Source organism: Microtus oregoni, unplaced genomic scaffold, assembly GCF_018167655.1.
Source record: "Microtus oregoni isolate MIOR12 unplaced genomic scaffold, Mior012 000018F_ref0000195, whole genome shotgun sequence".
In the NCBI taxonomy this organism is placed as follows: Eukaryota; Metazoa; Chordata; class Mammalia; order Rodentia; family Cricetidae; genus Microtus; species Microtus oregoni.
Genome location: NW_024543077.1, coordinates 38,264,610 through 38,285,490, shown reverse-complemented (window position 1 = coordinate 38,285,490; position 20,881 = coordinate 38,264,610). Strand labels below are relative to the sequence as shown.

The window sequence follows — 20,881 nt, the reverse complement described above, 5'->3', positions numbered from 1 at the left end:
CTGAAGAACTGAAGTCTTTTTTGTTTAACATTTAATTAATTTAAATGTAAGGGGAGATCTAGAGTGATAGCTCATTTCATAAGGTATTTGTTACCCCTGTACCAGGGCATGAGTTCATATTCAGAACCCATGGTGGTATGTTCGTAATCCCAGCCCATGCAGGGCTGGGATGGGTGGGTTCATGAGACTTTTTAGCCAGTCTAGCCTCCTTGGTGGCTTCCAGACCTGTGCCAAAAAAGGCGGGCGGGGAGTAGATGGTACCTGGGAACAGACACCCAAGGCTGAGAGACCTCCACACACACGGTCACACATTTATTTGCACACGCATGAAATAACTAAATGTAAAAACCCGCATGCAGCCACGGCAACTGCATTGGAGAACGCACACAACCCCAATGGGCTGGCCTGGATGTTTGGTCGCTGCTTGTTTGTCCTTTCCTTCCAACCTTTTCCATCTGGAGCTCTCTTCACACCCGCCCCTCACTGCCTTCAGACCCTGCAGCTACACTGCGTCCTCCGTGAGCCTTTCCCTGGTCACCCACGTAAACACCTCCTCTGTCCAGGACTTCCACAGCGTCGTCCTCACTCCCAGTCCTCCCCTGCGAAGCTTTGCTCGGGATCTAGCTCGCTCTGCATGCTTTGCTCCCGCCCTTCCCATCCAGACACACAGGTGCACAACCTGTCACTGACGTGGTCCTTGTACGTATTAGGAACAGTTTTCTTCTGACATGGGGGCAAAACATGGGATTGCCATGACGTCGGGTAAAAACATAGACTTGGAGCATTCGGGTCAGAGTTTGGCTTAGGAAGTTTCACGGGTGCTAGTGTCCTTTCCCCGTGTCTCTGCCACCGGAGTTTGTCGATTTTGCTACGACAGCTCCCTTCATAGCCCTGATGAGAATCAATAACCCATGCTACAAAGTAGAGTGTGTAAGGTACACGTTCCAGGAGTCTCATGGCATACATACCACGCTTGCAATGGTGGCGGAAACATCCCCAACCCAAAAGACCCAAGATCTGGCAGATTCACAAGGCTGAGAGTAAAAGGCATAGCTGTCTTTACACAGTGACCCATTTTATTAGGTTGGAAAAAAAAAATCACAGGAGGATAGTGCTGCACCTTAAAGACTAAGTCCAGCTACTGGGCCTTCAAAGTCACACGCAGTTGTAAGAATGAGTCTCCGTAGGTAGCCCGAGCTAGCTTTGAGTTTTCAAACCTCTCTCTAGGTCCATTTCGCAGCTACACAATGCCACACTGGTTCTGGACCCATTAGCGTTTTTATTAATTGGGAGGTGGTGCCCTTTGCATATAGTAAAAGCATAGCTGCTCTTAAACATGCAGCTGGATAATCTTTCAGAAATGTTTTCATCCCTCCAATCAATGCCCACAGTGAGGCAGGGAATATTGTCAGCCTCCCCAGAAGGCGGTCTCCCAGCCTTTCATTCAGTGACTGTCAAAGACAATGTGCTGGTGTTAACTACTGGCTGTCCCGGTACTTGCTCTGTTGCCCAGGCTGGCCTCGAGCTCAGAGATCCGCCCGCCTCTGCCTCCTGTCTGTTGGGATTACCAGTGTGCAAAGCTGCTGCAGGCTCTTATTCTGTGTGTTCTTTGCGTTTTCTTCATGACCCTCCCATAAGTAGAATCTTGAAATCTTTAGTCTTTCTTATCTGGCTCCTTTCTCCCAACAGAAAGTCTGTGGTGGTTCCCCATGGTGGGAGAGTTAGCCCGGCATCTCTGTTGTGGGAGTTTGGTTTACTACACTGGGGGCACTTGCTTCTTTCTAGCTTGGGGGTTTTATGGCTGAAAGTCCTATGGCATGTCTTCTAGAGGACACAGCATTCTTTCTTTCTGTGTGTGTGTGTATTACTATAGGTTTTTAGTGACAGTAGATGTTATAAACTAGCCAGGACAAGGATGACACCAACGGTCATGCCAACTTGGAAGTGGGGAAGCTCCTGGGGCCTCACTCCTACATAAAGAACTAAAGGCAACTGAGGCATGAGAGTGAGAGAGAACCCGTCTTCCCTAGGAGAAGAGCACACCAGTATTAAATGGTCAGCCCCAAAAAACACGCACACAAGTAGTAGTGTATAGGTTGAGCAGGTTGTATGTATCTGGGAACAAACACCTCTCTCTCTCTCCTCTCTCTCTCTCTCTCTCTCTCTCCTGTATTTTTGACTATTTCTTTCCTTGTCTGTGAGAAGATGCTAGCATTGGTATGTAGCTGACTTCATGCCTGTGTTGTCATGTCTGTGAGAAGATGCTAGCGTTCGCATGTAACTGACTTCATGCCTGTGTCGTCATACCCCCCCCCCCCAACCTACTCTTCTGTTTGGCGTGGTCAGAAACTGCAGTTCACTCTATGGGACATTTTCAGTGCTAATATTTCATCCAAGAAACATCTTTCTGGTCTGTGATCGGCGATGTACCTCGGAAGCCAACTTTTTTCAACCTGGCATCCCCCTGCGTTTCTGACTTCCAGTTTAGAGGCGCATCCTACGATGCAGCCTGTTTCCGGTTGCTTCTTGGTCCAGATCACAGCTTCACAAGGAACTGTAGGATTGCGTTATCCATGTTAGAGCTGCCTGGAACCAAATGGGTGCTTGCTGTTATCATCACTGTTGAGTTTTTCATGTCTGTCTTCTTTGTTCATGTGTGAGACTGCGCTGTGTTCTAAGAAATGAGGGGGAGTAGGGTACTCCTACTGGTGGGGCCTAAGGAGAGCAAATGCCCTCATGCAGAAAGATTATAGTAACTTCAAAGTACAGTTTTGGAAAAATCTCTTTAAATCTACTCGGTGCACAATGGAAAGCCCCTTAAGAACCAATCTAATTATTCAATTAAATGGAACCGTTCTGCTGACTTTTACTACAGAAGGCAGGCGTAATTTAGAAAATGGGGCATTTTAATTCTCTTTTGTTTTCCAATTAGCACAGCGGCCCTAATAGGGACCACTCCTGCTTGAGCGCATGGCCTGCTGGAGCATGCTCTGTCCCTCACTCCGGTCCTCCTCACCAAAAGCTGCGCCCCTCACCTGTTGGCGCGGAGGCTTGCTTACTGCCGCCCTCACGCTGCCCACATCGTGGGCCCTGAGCACATATCTTCCTGCCATCAAAGCCACCACCGAGAGCCATGGGAGCCCGCAGAGCGGCCTCGCTTTCCCTGGCGGGGATAATTAGGACGTTGGAGTAAGAAAACTCTCACTTTTTTTTGCTGATGCCAGCTTACCACATCAGACCACATGAGTTTGCTCTTAGTTGAAAGTGGTAAAGAAAACGCTAAGAACATTGCCCTTAATTGGTCAATGCTATTTGGATGCTAGTCCACTCTTTTATAGCCCTTTGTTTTCAGTTTCTTTCTGCAACCAGCCTCCAGCTTATTCCAGCCGGTAGTCTCATGATGTAGCCCAGGTTGGCCTTGCGTTTGCGATTCTTTATTCTCAAAGCCTCCCGAGAACTTATACAGCTGTGGGCCTCCGTGGGTAGCCTCTTTACCAGCTTCTACCAATTGATGGTAGTTATTCAAAAAGACTTAAACTTTTTCTGATGCTCCCATATTTTATCTCTTCAACTCTATAAAAAAAAAAAAAGCTGACGTTTTCATATTGGTGAGAAAGTATGCTTTTCATCCAAGGCCTCTGGGACTGGAGCAAAGAGCTGTTCTTTTCTCTCTAACTGCTCAGATGGAGGCAAATGTTGGTCCTAAATAGTGGTCCATGTGGCTAGTCCCTGTGGGGGGAGGAATGGTGATTGGAAGATACCATGTTTTTTTTTTAATGTAAATATATATATAGTATATATTTCTATATTGCTTGGGCTTGATTCTCTTTGGACTCTGGAAAATAGATAATTTGGAACCCTAATTTGGGAAAACATTTTATAAAACAATAGAAAATGATAAAGAAATGTGTGTTGTTGTTTGAGTGAACTTGTTCCTGTAGAGGATTTTGAGAGAGGGGACAGGAAGCCGGGCACTCTCTGGGGATGGGAGGTGTGGTCCTCAGCTCTGTACGTGACCTAACCCATTTCAGCAGTGATGGCTGCAGTGGCCAGCCGGCTGCCTGTGATGGCCGGGGCTCCTCGCTGGGTGACATTCCCACTTCGGGTCTTCATAAAGTCCTGCCCCGGGCCTGTGACGGTGGCTGAAGAGGTTTCTTCAGACAGTCTCCTTACATCGCTGTCTTTCTGTAGACATACCGATGTATTGAGAAGTTTGTGCTAGAATAGAAAGTTATTTCATACGATGATGATGACAGGCAGGTTCAGAGTAGAGTTACCCCCTTCAGGTTTTCTTCCGTGGTTTAATGAACGTGTGGTGTAGGTAGAGATAGAAAAGAGGGATATTTTTAAGAAGAGAAAAAAGAAAAAAAAATTAACAACCAGCTAGTAAACCTTGCAATTAAAAATTAAAAAAATAGAAATTTGGAAGTAAGCTCAAAATAGAGGGTTAATTAGCTTATAGCAATAGAAAACTGCCCATCTAAATGTGTTTAAAAGAGTCAATTAAAATTTACAGCATACAGAAGTTATATCTTTAAATTACTTTGAAGATTTTCATGTATATTATTTAAAACAATTACATTTAAAGAGCAACAACTAAGAGAAGGTAAAGTTATTCCTGATTCTACAGAGGTCGTGTTTTCTGTCCCAATGTGCCATCTGTTTCTCCCGAGTACCCACGGAGCCGTGAGGGCGAGAGTAGCAATGATTACCACAGGCTGAAAGTTTGCCCCAAGCCACGGATGGGCTGACCAGGAGCTCCTGGGCCAAATCCAGTCTCGGGAGGGAACAGCTGAGCTCATTCATTTCTCCTGAGTGGCTCCCCAGCAGTGACTGTGGCCCCTCCTGTCAAGGTCCATCCCTCCTTTGGGAACCCTGTCCCGTATGCAGGCCATACATCTGACATCTAAAGCAGCCCAGCCACTTTCTTGATCTCTCTCTGCCACGTGTTGAGACTGGGGGTAGGGGGCTGAAAGACATGCCTTAGCCTTGTGGCTTAACGCCTTAGCGCCTCACGGTCTAAACGCTGCTGTATACAATTCATTTGATTTTTTTTTTCCTTTCTTTTTTGTTGTTTTTGAAACAAGGTCTTGCTAGTCTAGAGTGGCATCAAACTTGAAGTGTAGCCCAAACTGAACTCAGATTCATGGAAATCTCCCCGCTCAGGCCTCCCACCTTACCCAGCTCCAATGACTGTCATGAACCATACACTTCGTAGATGACATGATTTCTACTTCCTCACAAGCGACTCCAATCGAAGCGTGGCGTGCAGGAGGTAGCACCCGCTGCAGAGGTCTGGTGGCTTCGCAGACCTAAGGTCCCAGTCACACTAATGTTCTCCCCCTTCTGATCATCAGGTCCTCCATCGACAGCAGTCCCAGCCGACCAAGGAGAGCTCTCCTCCCAGAGAAGAAGCGCCCCCACCGCCCCCTCCCGCCGAAGACAGTTGTGCCAAAAAACCCCGCTCTCGCACCAAGATCTCCCTAGAAGCCCTGGGCATCCTGCAGAGCTTCATCCACGACGTCGGCCTCTACCCCGACCAGGAAGCCATCCACACCCTCTCGGCCCAGCTGGATCTCCCCAAGCACACCATCATCAAGTTCTTCCAGAACCAGAGGTACCACGTGAAGCACCATGGGAAGCTGAAGGAGCACCTGGGCTCCGCCGTGGACGTGGCGGAGTACAAGGACGAGGAGCTGCTGACCGAGTCGGAGGAGAACGACAGCGAGGAGGGCTCGGAAGAGATGTACAAGGTGGAGGGGGAGGAGGAGACCACGGAGAAGAGCAAGGCGGCGCCCGCCGAAACCGACCAGAGATAATGTGAACTCCACCAGATGAAGCAATATATGGGTCCAAGGACTTTCTGTTTTCGTTTCTTTAAAAAAAAAAATCTCTTGGCTTTGTTTTTATTTTGGTTTTGTTTTTATGGTCTGTTTTATTTTTCTTACCCGTAATGGCATTCCTCTGTCGCACAGGATCGCCTATAGACTGAGTAAACTCAGTGGTTCTGAGTCGGGTGTCACCTTGGCAAAGACACTAAGTGTCAAACTCTGACCATTGACTGGACCATAGTGATGCCAGTCACGGGAGACTCCGCCTTCATTCCCCTTGCTCTTATGGAAGAGACACCAGGCAACTTCCAGGACGGAAAGACCCACGAGATAAATGAAGGAAGCTACGAGTGTGTGTATATGTATATGTATATATCTCTATATTTACATATATATATATTAAAAATTGCATGGGACAGAGAACTTTACAATCCGAAAGAAGAGACTGTGAAATGAGTTCTTAAAGAAAAGACTTGTTTATGTATAAAAAAAAATATGCCACTTCACAGTGAGTTGCTCTGGCTTTTTGAGAAACTGCGGCCTGCTCTCAGGGTGGGGTGACTATTTTTGAATTCCTATTTATTTTGTGTGTTTGTCCCTAATCTTTTTTTTTTTTAATTCTATGGCTTCCTATCTGGCAGCTTACTGGGTAATTTTTGAGGTATGTATTTAACAAAAATAACACTGCCAAAAAAAAAAAAAGTAAAGAAGCAAGAGAAAGGCAAGAAGAGAGTGAGCCAGAGGGAATCAGGGCCCGTTAGTAACGAGACAGTACACATTCCTCCGGGAGACAGGATGCACACTTGCGTAGGCTCGAGGACATGAGCCACCACTTTCCTTTAGCGTCAGCGAGCAGATGCGTTCTGTGGAATTCCTTCTGAGCCAAGTCCAGTGCAGAGGAAACTTGACCAATTAATTAGTGCAGTCTCGAAAGATGACATTTTGACATGGGACTTGCGGAGTTCATGCTATGAGCCACATTTTATCGTGAAGTTTATTTACCTGCTTGTGGCTTCAAATTTTAAAACTATTAAGCCTGCTCATTTTAAATTGTTGGTTGTTACTGTTTTTTTTCTTTTTATTGTTTCTGGATTTTTTTTTTTTAAGAAATAGAACATAGTTCGATGTAATGTTAAGTTAGAGAAAGACGTTTCCGCCCAGTTAGAGGGGCTTCCACTCAAATAAATCTCCACCCGGCCTCTCCCCCAAGTGTTTCTTCCTCCCCATTTCGGACCTTCCTCTTCTCCGTACACATCCCATCCACTTTAGCCAAGCCTCTGCAGCCCCCCTGAGCTCACACGCTGCCTCCACGCCTTCCCCCTGCCACGGCAGCCCTAACAGGAACCTGCTTTCCAGATCTCTCTGCACCTCCAGGCAATAGAGTCAGTGAAGCATCTCAGCAGAGTCACCCAGTCCTCGGAAAAGGAAATACCGCCCCGTGCCCCACATAGCGCTTACCTGACGTAAAGCGGAACTAATGCCGAACGGGCTGTCTTGTGGAATGAGCGTTAAAGCTGCCATCTACTGCAGTTCGTCAGATCTCCTTGGGTTTCCTATTAGAAACAGTAGCATTACCTTCCAGTTCCACTGACAACGATGGCAGGAGGGGGACCTCCCGCTTTGGGACTGGCCTCCAGACCCTTCTTCAGGCTCGAGATGGCCGCCCAGCGGTCCCACGTGGTTGGATCTTGTCTTGTTTTGTTTTGTTTTTGAGTTGTATCCTCATGCAACCTTGTCAAAGACCTCATGCAATATCACTTTGAAATTTATTTTCTGTTTACTACACAAACATTGTAATATAACTGTTAATACTATTTATATATTTGAAAGGTATAAGAGGTAGGAGTTTAAAAAAAAATAAAAACCTCTATGTGTAGATATTAACTCAGAACTTACACTCTACAGGGAGAAGACACGTTGCAATACAAGCTAACTCTGGCCGCTTAGTAACCTCTGGAGTTCTCAAAGGGACGTTTTCCTGTACTTTTTCAAATAATGATGTTCAAAAAAAAAAAAACCGGTTACCTTGACAAGAGCGTCATGTGTCTTTGCAAAAGGACGGCTGTGTTTGCAGTTGAGGCCTGGGCCCACCCTTCCCGTTTCTGTAGATGCTGCAGCTTTAATCAGAAAAGTCCACAGTTGCTGCTTCCCGATCTCCGAGTTACTCCCTCCAAATTGTCTTCTGACACCGTTGCTGAAGTCACCCTGTACACGTCCTAGGCACCGATTTTTTTTTTTTTTTGCCAATTTCTTACAGGTGGTTCATCGATCGATGGCATCCGCGTTTGATATCTTTTACACTTCAACCAAAAATTTATTAGGTATTTTTCAATGCTAAGTCTTGCCTTTTATTTTTTAATTTCACTGCCAAGTGTGCAGTGGTTCTAAGTGAATCTGTGGGCATTTTAGCCTGTGGTCTTGCCAGATCTTTGCGAATTACAGTGCTTATATGTCTATTTATTCAATACCTGTCATATAATATCTATCTGGGAAAAGAAACTTTCTCTTGTAGTGCCTCTCGACAAAGCACAATTTCCCGCCTTTTTTTTTTTTGTGAAATGAAGAAGAAAAAAAAACAAATTGTGTTTTATTGCAGTATCAATAATGTGAATAAGGATTAAGATATTGTAAATGTTCTTTTTTCCATGTAAATCAACTATCTTTGTTATCACTAAGTGATAATTAATTTTTAACTTATGTGCATTGTTAGGCTGTTAGAGTTTTTTGGTTGTTAAAATAAAATGCATTCAATAAACCCGACTTGGTTGGTCAAAATAGTTTTCTGGGCGTCGCCCTCCTTTCCCGTTTTAATTCTTCACTGGAACAGGACCTGGAGACTCTAAGAAAAATCTGCACCCTCTTTTCAGAAGGGAGACCGCGGTACCCACAATGGCAGATGTCTGAGTTCTGTCGAGTGCGTGGCTTTGATTGCACATGGGAATCCTGTGTGTCCCTCTGCATGTATAAACACAGGCATGCTCACATGCTGGCGTGGGCAGCCCCGGGAGTCATTTCTCCCATCGTCTTGTCGTATATGAGCACAATTCAAATGGATAAAGATATATTTATGGGATCCCTCCTTTATTTTTCTAGTGACTATTTTTCTGTTTATAATTAAAAAAAACCACAAATGAGTGCGTGTCAGGAAACTTTTGGAGCACATATGTCCGTGGTTAATGGACATAATAAAAGTCTTTTCTATTTAGAGCTCGGGTACCATAATGTGTGCGCATAGGAATGCCAGAGGATTGATGTATCTGAGAAATGTGCAAAAAATGATTTTTTAGAAAGTGCTTACGACGGAAAAAATTACTCCAAAGACTAAAGTTAATAGAGAAGGAGCAAATGTTTAGCTGCAGAGGAAGTAAATTAAAAAGTGATTTGGGTTTTTAAATACTTTTGGTTTTTCCCGCCTTTCTGCTTCTCCTACCTCTCTGCTTCGGTGGGTAGAGAGATGGACTTGCTCCCCTTTTCCGATGAGGCTTTGCAGCCCACAGACCGGTAGCTCTATCTTAAGGATAGTCAGTTACTACCAGGTGTTTAAGGAAATGCAGACAACTTAAGGCTTTTAAGAATAACTAGTGCCCAAATTGGGGCTACCCATATTCTCAATGCAATGTAAATGACCTCTGGTTTGGGGAACGGAGACCAGGAAGGAGAGAGAGCATTGGAGGGATAATTTGACTTTGAACACAAGTTTCTTCCCCATTCCCACGTTCTTTCTGGGGTTCCCTAGAGACAAACTGTAAAGTGAAAACTGCCAGCAGCCCGCTGAGCCGCTTTGCCTGGGGGACAGATCTTGTGCTGTCTGCTCCTGTTTTGAAGAAAACACTACCGAAAGAGCCACTCCTTCCTGGGCTGAACTATAGTTACATGAGAAAATCAGAACTGCGATCTAGAAGGCTTTTTGGCAGGCTTAGCTGCGTATACGAGGGAGGATTGGGGCGAGAAACAGGGATTCAAACTAAGACTTTATCGCTTCACAAATGCAGGAAGTAGCTAAGGTAAATTGACTCCGCAGAGTTGTCAGGATTACCCTCACGTCTCAAGCATACATCTCAAGCATACAGCTCCGTTTCCCCCCCACACTTGTTGCTCGGTTTCCTCTTTATGCTCCCAAATGACTCTCACAGGGCTGGCTGTCGTGCCCAGCATCCACAGACAGGGCAGAGAGAGAGCAGTCACCAATAATATACTCCTCTGGGAGCTCTCTCACAAGCCCCACGTCTGTATCCACAGGAGGGAACTGTTTCTAGCTTGGTCCCTAGTTCCAGAAAGAAGAGCGGATTTGGGGAGACAGCTGAATCTCCTGCCCCAGACGACATCCAAAAAGGATGCCGAAAGTGACAGATGAGCAAAAGAGAAAGAGGCACCTTCTCCCTGGAAATCTTCCCTAGATCCTTTTCTCCTCCTGCTCCCCCTGCATTTATTAATTAGTTTTGGGTTTATCTAGTTCCCTCATCGTGAAGTCCTTTCTGCACTCCTCTGCCATGTGCTGCAAATCCGACGGCCATGGAGCTCTCAGTGCACGTCACCACCACGGATCTCACAGTATGTTGTGGTTTCTATGTTTAATGTGTCCCTCTTGAGCCCCAAGCCTTGCAGCTACTTCTAGTCATTGGGCTGCCCACCATCTACGACAGTGCCAGTATGTGACCAAGAGAAGAGATGCTTTTAGATGATGATGATGATAATGATGATAATAATAATAATAGATGGTTTATTAAATATTTGATAAAGGCTAGGGATGTAAAGTAGGCCTGAAGACCTAGTTTTGGTCCTAGCACCACATAAACTGGATATGATGTGGTGGGACAAGCCTACAGTCCTAGTGCTCAGGGGATAGAGATAAGAGAACCAGAAGCTCTCTGGCTACGTCATGAGTTCGAGGCCAGCCTGAGCTACAAAAAGAAAAGAAACATGCTTTAAAACAAGGTATTCCTAATTAGAGATAGCATACTCCCAACAGTGATGAGGAACACACTGCACACACAACAACAATAACAACAATTAATGGAAAAAGAGGCTGTGAATTTGAAAAAGCCAGGAGAGGTATATGGAGGATTTTGAGAGAGGTAAGGGAAGAGGGACAATGGTATAATCTCACACACAAAAATAGGTAATTAAAAGGAAAAAAAGTGACCACAGAATATCAAGAAGGGCCTGACTTGTTGGGGCCTTTCCCAGAGCTTTGTTCTTTGGGTTCCTCAAGTGGTGTATTTTCAGCTAGCCTGGGGTAGGATGGGGGGAGGTAACTAAACTCCAGATTTCAAAGTGGGTTTTGTTTTCTCTGATATTTAGAAAATTATTCAAGACACAAAAGTTGGGACTCCTCAAATTTTTCATTCTTTCTGGATCTTTCCAAAGGTGAAAATTGGAAAACTGGGGTGAGGATGCTAAATTTTGTTCAAGTTGAGAATATTCATCCACTTTCCCCCCTGCATTTTCATGTTGTTTTTAATACACTCTGCAATGTTGGGGAAAGCCGCTTGTTCATTTCCCCGCCCCAGACTCCAGAAATAACCACACAGAAACTGTATTAATTACATCACTGCTTAGCTCTGGCTTCTTATTGGCTAGCTCTTACATCCTAAACTAGCCCATCTCCATTTATCTGTGTATCGCCACATGGCTGTGGCTTGGGGGAGGGGTGGTGGTGAAAGGTTCCATCCCCAGTGTCTGTCTCCGGTGGGGCTACATGGCTTCTGCCAGATTCTGCCTTCTTTCTCCCAGAATTCAGTTTAGTTTCCCCCACCCCCGCAGAGCTCTGTTCCGCCTTGCTATAGGCCAAAGCTGTTTCTTTATTTATTAGTCAATAAAATCAACACATATATAGAAGGACCTCCAATGTCACTACAGTAAAGGACAAAAGCTAGACGCCGCAGCACACGTATGTAAACCAAGCACCCAGGAAGGTTTACAGGCAAAAGAGGATGTTGCAAGTTCAAGGCCAGTTCTTGTCTGTAGTGAGATCTTGTCAAGAAAAGAAACAAAGCTTCTCCTAAATTGATCCACCTTCCAAGATCCCGGCCCATGGGGCATTCATTCCTCATCTCACAGCTCCTATCTGGGCTGCCCACTGGGCAGTCAGAGCCAGCCTTTGTGGCTAGTTCACACCTCTCATGCTGATGTTTGTAAAGAAAATCCCCGAAGACCCAAGGGGGTTTGGAATCGAAAGAGCTGAGTTCCCACAGTGGCACCATCATTGCCACGGGGTGTAATATTGACTAAGTTGTCTTTGACCTGCTATCCTCATCTAAAACCAAGGGATGGACAGAGTGGAGCTCAGCCACTGAGCACACACATAGCATGGGCGGAGCCCTAGGTTTAGCCTCCACAGCCAAACCCAAATCAGGGATGATGCACCTGACCCAACCGGTAGTGTTAGGGATGCTCCAATGGTTGGGAAGACGCTTGAAACCTGGAAAGCTTGGAGAATTACCACATGGTACAAACGGAACTTGCCAGATACACTCCCCTTAATTCATCTTTGGGACCTTGTAGGAAGCCCAGTAAAACAAGGTGACGTGTAGACGTTCATAGAATTTGTGACACATGCTTAAGATTTGATGATAGGGAATGCCGTGATCAATTCAAATGGTCTGGAAAGATCTATGTAGCCTAGGCAGCGTTTTTGATTTTTAACACAGAATCACATCTCTGGATTCATTTAAGTTCATTATTGTAATCAAGACAAGGGTTCTAAGACTCCAGAGCTTCCATCTTCTCTCCGGTATCATCCTACTTCTGTGTTCAGTGTCTGCGATTGTCCCTGCCTGTGTCACAGAGGGTCAGGGCACTGGCCGCTGTGACACACTCGTGATCACGCTTACACGAGCTGATCATTGCACTTCTCGGAACACACTCTCACTGTTTCGTCTGACTGGCATTTCAGAACTATCCCAGAAGAATCTGAAAAACAGTTACTTTGTGACTTTTTTTTTTTTTTTAAGGAATAGCAAAAGCTTGGGAAATTCCATATGGAGAAATAATTACAAAATTATTCCATTAATGTTGCAGGGAATGGTACAGAGCAGTAATAAATTGCAGAGGTAGCTGTGATTTTATCACTACCCATCAACAAAGGTAATTCTACAGCGTACTAAGGGCATCGTGGGAGATTTGGTAGCAACGTTGAGCAGTTCTAAGAGCCCACCCTGAAACAAAAAAGCAAGGAAACACTTTTTGAAATCCTATCTCTCTCAAGTTGATCACGGGAAAATGCAGTGGGCTGTTCCTCCTGTCTGTCCATCTCTTATCAAATTTGTGGTTTGATAAAGTAACTTTTCAGATCCCCGGTTTTCTCATCCATAAAGCCAGACTAGTTTCAAGTTCTAATAATCAAATAACTATAGAAATATCAGGACTATTTCCTTCCCTCTTTTCTTCCTTCGTTTTCAAGGAGTAAGAGATCAGGGAGCACTGAAATGTTCCAAATGACTTAGGAATTCAGGTGAGCTTTGAGTTAGGGTAAGATCTGATGTTTAGATTTAAAAAGAAAAAGAGCAACATTAGCGCCTGATTTCTGCCAAGGTAAAGAATCCAAGGTGATTCACAGCAATATTGCCCCGTCCTTACTTTCTCCTCTGTCCCTTCTCCTCCTTCTCCCTTCACCCCATTTCTTCTCCCCCTCCCGTTCTCTTTGTTCCTGTCAGAAGCTATATGATTTCCCTTCTTAATTCAAACCAAAACGAGTGTAATGTATTGGCAGTCTTTTGAAATCTTCAGAACGTTTGGATGCTAACAGCCCGGCAGCCGCCTGCCCTGCTCTTGCTGTCTTGAGCAAATCCCCTCTTCTCTCCAGCCTGGAATCCTCGGGGTGTCCCTGGATCCCCTCCTTGGTCCTCCTTTGCCCTGAACCATACTTCCTTTCTACTCAGCACTGTGACATTCATGAGCACACGCGCTGCCCAAATGGGGTTCTGTCTGCCACTCAGACCTTTCTAGCCTGAAGCAGTTAGGTCTGTTTGCCTCCTGAACCTCCTTACCTGGGTGGAAAGTTGAGAACCTTTCCCTCACACTTGGGCTGCAGGAGTAGTTCCATGCTTATGCTGTCAAACTGTGAGGGTTGAACAGGGTACCTGCAATGACCTGTGTAGCCCTCTGTGATGGGACCCTTTATGGACCTCCTTTCTGGTCTTTGGCCTCAGGCTTACTGGCTGCAATGCACCAGTCTCCTCGTGGTCTGGAACATTCTCGGGCTCCTCTTGACCGGGTACTCTGTTCTCAGAATTATTCTCCTTTCCCTAATGGCCTCTCACTGTGTCCCAATGTCCCTTTCATCTGACAAAGCCAGCTGCAAAAGAACAGCAGAGATTAGGGAGACATGAAATGGGAAGGGGCCCTCTACCCGGCTCCTGAGTTTGGTTAAAGTCTGTTGCCAGCTGACAGTCAAGAATTCCAGCACAATTAGCAAAATTGGTTGCGAGGAGACCACATGGTTTCTGTATGTAGAGATATTTCGAGCAAGGATGGCGAAAACTCAGTGAGCCACGCTTCAGGCCTAGGCCTTGAGCTCCGTGAGGAAAGGTCTTATTCAAACAGCACTGCTTTCTTTGAAATCAGAAGGTTCCAGAAGCTGTCTGGTAGTCCAATGACTCTATGTATATTCCTGCTTTGTATAATTTTTATTTTGCATGGATCTCTGTTTACACATCTGCAAAAATAAAATTTAAAAAAGAGATAAAACTTTTCTCTGACCTTGAAGTGAGTGTATTTCGGTGTGTATGTGTCTGTGTGTGCACCTATGTGTGTGTATGTGTCTGTATGTGTGCCTGTGATTGTGTGTGTCTCTGTGCATATACCTGTATGTGTCTGTGTGTATGGATCTGTATATGTAAACATATGTGTGTGTGCATCTATGTGTGTGCACACCTATGTATGTGTGTGTGTGCAAGCACACATGTAGGTCCCTTGGAGATTAGAAGAAGGTGTCAAACCTCCTGAAACTGGAATTAGAGGTGGTTCTGAGCTGCCCAATGTGGGTGCCGGGAATCAAACTCTCCCTCTGGAAGAGCAGCAAGTGCTCTTAACTGCTGAGCCACTTCTCCAGCCAACCACATTTTTAAAATGTGAAAATATTTGTTTAAAATTGTGGTGTTGGACTTTGAAAAGCACATGCATCGTTTGGTAACATAAGAAACAAACAATACAAAAACACAAGGCAAAGCAATGCAGATTCCCAGTTGATGGCGAGGCATGTGTCCTCAGAGGTCTGGAGGCCTCCCAGTCAGGAGCAACTTGGAATAGCTTCAGATAATCCCAAGTCCCCACTTCCGTTTTCCATGGGGGTGACTCAGAGGAAAGTGACTGGGGGCGAGTGCACCCCGGCCATCCGTTATTCTGGATTCGCTGGGCCACCGTTAGACATTTTCAGTGGCTGAGCAACCAAGCAGATAATCTAGGATAGTGATTCTCACAACCTTCCCAGTGCTGTGACCCTTTAATGCCATTCCTCAGGTTGTGGCGACCCCCAACCGTAAAATTATTTTTGTTGTTACTTCATAACTGTAATTTTCCTATGGCTATGAATCATAAAGTAAATATCTGAAGCCTGATTAATGAAAACTCAGAGACAAATATTGGGGTTCAACCTGAAGATCAGAAAAGCAAAACAGCCAGCCACTGGCTCTTACCTCGACCTCAGTCAGAGATGGCGATCCTGCCTCCAGGAATCTCAGAACGAGGCTGTGACTGAGAGCTGTCTCCTCCCTTCTTAGAATTCTCTCTAGGGCTGGGATTAATTATGTGCCAAGATGGCTGGCATGACTGTTTTACTTTTCTGATCTTCAGGCAAGCTGTAGTTATTAAAATACAAATAAAAAACAAGGATTGATGTTTTCCAATGGTCTTAGGTGACCCCTGTGAAAGGGTCATTTGACCCCTAAGGAGGTTGTGACCCATAGGTTGAGAACTATTCATCTAGAAAAACCCAGGTTGTAACCGATTCTACTGTGGGCAAGCATTGGTTTGGGCTGCAAAGGATGGATCACTAAAGCATACTAGAACCTTCTGTGCCTTAGAGACGAGTCACAGGTAGCTCTGCTTTGAACACCTCCACAGTGAGTCAGATAATAGGGTGTAAGGCTGTTATGCGTAAAAGACATCTCCAAAGCTGTTCCCCCAGGAGGAGCCTTGAGTCTCAGGTCAGTGGCAATGAAGAGATCTGTTCTTCTGGGAATGGGGAAGCGAGCAGTCTCCAGTCAACTCAGGACAGGGGTGTGCACACCAGGTCATCGCAACAGCGAGGTCTCTCAGCTCCCTGACTCCTGGGGAGATCTACTCCGTGAAGACAGTCTATGGCAGTCACTTCTAAACACTGGGATGTCACAGACCCATAAGGGGTGGACTTGACCACCCACGGAGACTGTTCAGTTTCACATTGGCAAATAAACACGGTTCAAATGACAATGCAAAATATTGTGCTACCATCTGATCCAAAACCATCGCAACAAGCAGAAGACCAAATGCCCTTTGGTAAACGGGAGTATAATCTTATAAAAAAGCCTGGCCTGTGTATGTGGGAAAATTGAACCAAGTGGATGGAAACGTCCATGTCTTGCTTTTATTGTCCTCTTCCTGTTGGGGAGCAGTGAAAACTGGTAAACCCCTAGAGGTGACAACAGATGACACCTCGGAACGGCTATTCCGAGGCCATGCTGGACTATCCACCATCCCAGAAACCCCATCCTTTGAGGCAGCCACCAGGGGACCTGCACCCAATCCCAGATTCATTTAGGCTTCTCAGCGAGAAAGCCTCACCACGTGTTTCTCGCCAGTGAATTTGCTATTGCATTGTGAGTACAGCTGTTGCCAGAGCCTTTCAGTGGCTCCCAAGCGAAATTCTACATAAGGAGGTATGCGTGCAAGAGGGGTAGGAGGGTGTGCATTGCACACGTGTGTGCGTTACGCATGTGTGCACGCTCTCACCCAAGCAGTAGGGGTCAGAGGTCTGTAGTAATAAGGGCGGCGGGGCTGCATCCCCAGCACCCCGGCTGCCTGCCCGGCTAGCTCAGTCGGTAGAACATGAGACTACACAGCTCTCCTCTCGGGAGCAGACGCCTAAGAGAGACGCCATGCCCCGCTCCCGGGATGAAGCTCTTACCCAGGATGGACTAGGCTAGAATCTCCCCAGTAAGCGCACCTTGGGGTGCTACACACAGATGATTAGAAATGGGCTAAATTAATATGTGAGAATTAGCCTAGAAGAGAATGGGCCAAGCAGTGATTAAATGAATACAGTTTCCGTGTAATTATTTCGGGCATAAGCTAGCCAGGCAGCCGGGGTGCTGGGGATGCAGCCCCGCCGCCCTTATTACTACAGAGGTCCATGTCAGCTGTCTTCCTCCGTCTCTCTCCACTTTAGGTTCTGAAACAGAGACTCTCGCTGAACCTGAAGCTCCCGGATGTGTGAGACCAGGGGGGGCCAGCAAAGGGGCTCCTCCAATCTCCACTTCCCTAACCCAGGGATGACACACGTGTTACCAGCTTTTATGTGAACGCTGGGGATCTGAGCAAGCGTCCTTAAGCCGAGTTATCTCCCCAGCCCCGAAACTAACCGAAAGTCACTGTTCCTCTATAGGGATGGGCACGCTACACCTTGAGTTGGCACACCTTGCGACTAGGAGGCTCGTGATTTATACTCAGTAGTGACTACTGGATTAATTCTGTATTTCTAAATGGGGAAAAAAAGGTGGCAAGCTTAAGTTACCCAGAAAGTCAACTTTAGATAATATAGGATTTTTTTATTAGCATGTAATTACAAAATCAAGTCTGATAAGTTCCTCCCATAGATGGATCGATCTTTCTAGAGAGATCCAAAGGCTCTTTGAAGTTCATATTCCGGCCATCTCATAAGACGCTGCAGGTTGTTTTGGGAATAGGTGTTCACATAAATAACAAGCTAAGACTTGGCAAAGCACAGACTTGGTGAGCTGCTTCTGTCCGACATGCCCCTACTGCGGAGGCTCCTTAGCTTCCTGGATATTCTAGCATAGCAAGATGACCCCCTTGGAGTACTGGAAAGTTTCCCTGCTGGTCACATGACCCCTGGGAGCTGGGCTTCACTATCTCTGGCCAGCATCATAAGTTCATAACTACACTGGACAAAGACTGCAGTCCAAAATTTGAGGTGTGGATTCTATTGACGGTGCATTAGTTTATACAATCGTAAGTAGGAAATCAGGCAGCTCACAAAAAGTCAGGTCTTGTCCTTTGTGCAGATGTGAGAAGAGGCTGGGGACAGCTCTGGCCGTATTCTGGCACAAACCTATCTGTTGCACGCATGTTGCATCATGTTGCACGCATGTTGCATTATGTTGCACGTATGTTGCATTATGTTGCATGCACGTTGCCTGTATGTTGCACGTATGTCACGTCAGCACTTGTTTCTCTCTTGTAACGATATCATACCTGAGTCCCGCGGTGTGATAGCCGCGCTCTCTTCAGCTGTTCCCAGCCTTGCCTGAGGAGCGTGGACAAGCTCTCTCTCGACCTTGGCTGCAGCAGACTTTGGGCAACAATGAAAAAAAAAAAGCCATCCACTTCTCCTCCCCCACCTAGGGTTTTAGCCCAGAGGCCAAGGTAGAAAAGAAGAAATATGAAAAACGCTGAAATTGTTAGTCAGAACTTTTGACTGACTGGTGCCTCCAATTTCCCCCAGCATGCCAGATGTACAGCCTTCTACTGTACATGGTTACATATGTGTCCTTTGCATAAAGCCTCTCTGGCTGAACCTCAATCCCTGACTATTATATATTCTGAATAAAAGCGAAACATCTCAGCATTTGCAAAAAAAAAAAAAAACTTCAAGATTTATCAACATATTGAGCTTTTACTAAGTCATGAATTCTTGATTTGTATTCACAGGGCTCCTGCATATTCATAGCCCCCTTTAGCCAAAGATCTTCAATATTCATTCACGATGGAGTGGTAAGTCTATATTATTCAACTCCCTTTACCAGTGGGTAAACTGACGCACAGCAAAAGGCCTCATCAGAGGAGCTGAATAAAGAACAAGATGCCGTTAGCCCCTCAAAGAGAGCCTTCCTCCAGCTGTCTCCCTCTAGAGACGAAGGCCCATGGCCTGCCTGTCATTCTTGCTTCCCAAGTCCTGGGGGAGAGTCTGGGATCTTTCCCTCTGGAATGATGGGGATGTTTTGGATGGAGTTTCCTCTTCAAGTGCATAGAAAAGACCAACCCAGGGAAACAAAAGAGCGGCCTTTTCCAAATTGCTTCAAACCCACGATGCTATAGTTAATGGGCTCTATTAGCGGCTCCTAACCACAGAGGTGGGTAGGCATAGGGCGCCGTTTGCTTGTTCCAATAACCAATTAATGCCATTGATTGGGCAGGGCTGGCCCCCCTCTCTCGCGTTTTCATTCGAGAAGCAGAGGTCAATTGTCTTAATACCTTCTCTAAACACAATCCATTGCTTTCTTTTCTAAGCAAGGTCATGAGGACTCCAGCTGTATGTTTGCCAGGGGCTGTCTGAAGGGGAGTTTGGGCAGAAGAAAACACATTTCTGGTTAGATCGAGAGAATAGTGAGGGATGAAATCCACAGAAGCTCCATGAGTAACCACCAGCCTTTGTCAGGCCATGGAGGATGCCGGGCCCCAGCCTGGATCTGGGCGGAGCGGATGGGGCACACTACAAAATGCATGCTTTATCAAAATATGTAGCCCTTTAGGTACAGAGATATGATTGTTTTTTTTACCATTTTATTATTGATATTGTTGCTTTATTTCATGCATGTGGGGGAGGGGCAGGTCCATGTGGTGTGCGGGAGCAGAGGCCAGAGGCCAGTCTTGGATGTCACTCTCTGAAATGCCTTCTACCTTCTTAGAGCCGGGGTCTGTCTGTGGCCTGGAATTCACCAATGAGGCAAGACCTGCTGACCGTGAGCCCTAAGAGTTGCCTTGTTCCTACCACCCTAACCGGGATGACAGGTGCACACTGTGACCTGGATTTTTAAAATATAGGCTCTGGAGATCTGAACTCAGATCTCCACACTTGCATGGCAAGCCATATCCCCAGTGCCCTGATATTGACTTTTTTTTTAAAATAAATGAACCATTTAGCACATTTTGAATTCATACAAAAGTGAACTCATGATAATACAGGGCAGAGCTGTCCATTAGATTTTTTTTCTGACATGATGAAAATATTTTATATCCATGCCGTCCAACAGGGCAGCCGCTCATGTGCAGGGACACGGGAGTAATCAAAAACTAGAACAAGGAACAATTTTAAGATGACCCGATTAAGTTTGAAGTTTTAGCAAGCAAACAATATTTTTTTTCATGCACATATACCCCCTTACAACTCAGTAAACGCTATTATTTGCTCTCCTAGAAAATGATCTCAGTTCCTTTCTTTTGGGCATGGAAAGGACTCCGGTTGTCAAGTGGGAAGGGACGGCAGAGCAGAGGCCTTTGAACTGCTAAGGGAACCTGTGAAAACCAGAGTCTTGCAACATGGAATAAGACGGGTAGCATTTTCTTCTAACTCTGTCAGCTCCCACTATTTCGCTGCCGCCGACCTGCACCCCCAGCCCCGACATACGCATACATTAATGATAAGTTGTCATATATAACAAGTTTATGGTACTTAAAACATTTTGGTATCTCTGTTTAGTTTCGTTAAAGTATAGTATTGCGGTGATTTTCTTGGCAGAGAGAGATGGTGTACACATCATTTAACCAAAGTGAATCTGAGGGACGGTGTCTTCCTAGAGCTCTAGTTAGCATTAAGACAATCAGCCAGGGGCATCTGGCCCTCAGAAATCCAGCGAAATGGGCTGCTGTCCCCATAAAATCTGGAAAAAGACCACAAGGAGGAGGAGAGGGCGTATGCCATGGGGTCTCAGAATCCAGACAGGACTACCAATCTACGCTCCGCCTCTCTCCATCCCTCGGGTTCTGATTTGCCCGTTCTGCCTTACCTCGTGCCCTGAGAGCAGAGGACAAAGTGAGGGAAACTAAGCAGGTTGTCTCTCCGGATCCGGAGCAGACCCCCCCCCCCCCCCGAGGGTAAGGAAAACATCTGAGCA

The 20,881-nt window shown here is 45.9% G+C and overlaps 1 protein-coding gene and 1 long non-coding RNA gene across 9 annotated transcripts in view; both read left to right on the top strand.

The window, feature by feature from the left end:
• Nucleotides 1–6,319, top strand: part of Satb2 (SATB homeobox 2) — a 174,159-nt gene extending 167,840 nt beyond the window's left edge. For all 8 annotated transcript variants that reach the window (XM_041668062.1, XM_041668058.1, XM_041668053.1 and 5 more), the window contains one exon: nt 5,358–6,319. In XM_041668062.1, coding sequence (XP_041523996.1) covers nt 5,358–5,819 — 462 coding nt within the window. In that variant the 3' untranslated portion in view covers nt 5,820–6,319. The remainder of the gene's footprint in view (nt 1–5,357) is intronic.
• A 68-nt stretch (nt 6,320–6,387) lies between these two features.
• On the top strand, nt 6,388–8,591 carry LOC121458744. The gene is made up of 2 exons (XR_005975878.1): nt 6,388–6,492; nt 7,737–8,591. It is a non-coding gene; the product is annotated as an uncharacterized LOC121458744 (long non-coding RNA).
• Nucleotides 8,592–20,881: the final 12,290 nt, after the last annotated feature.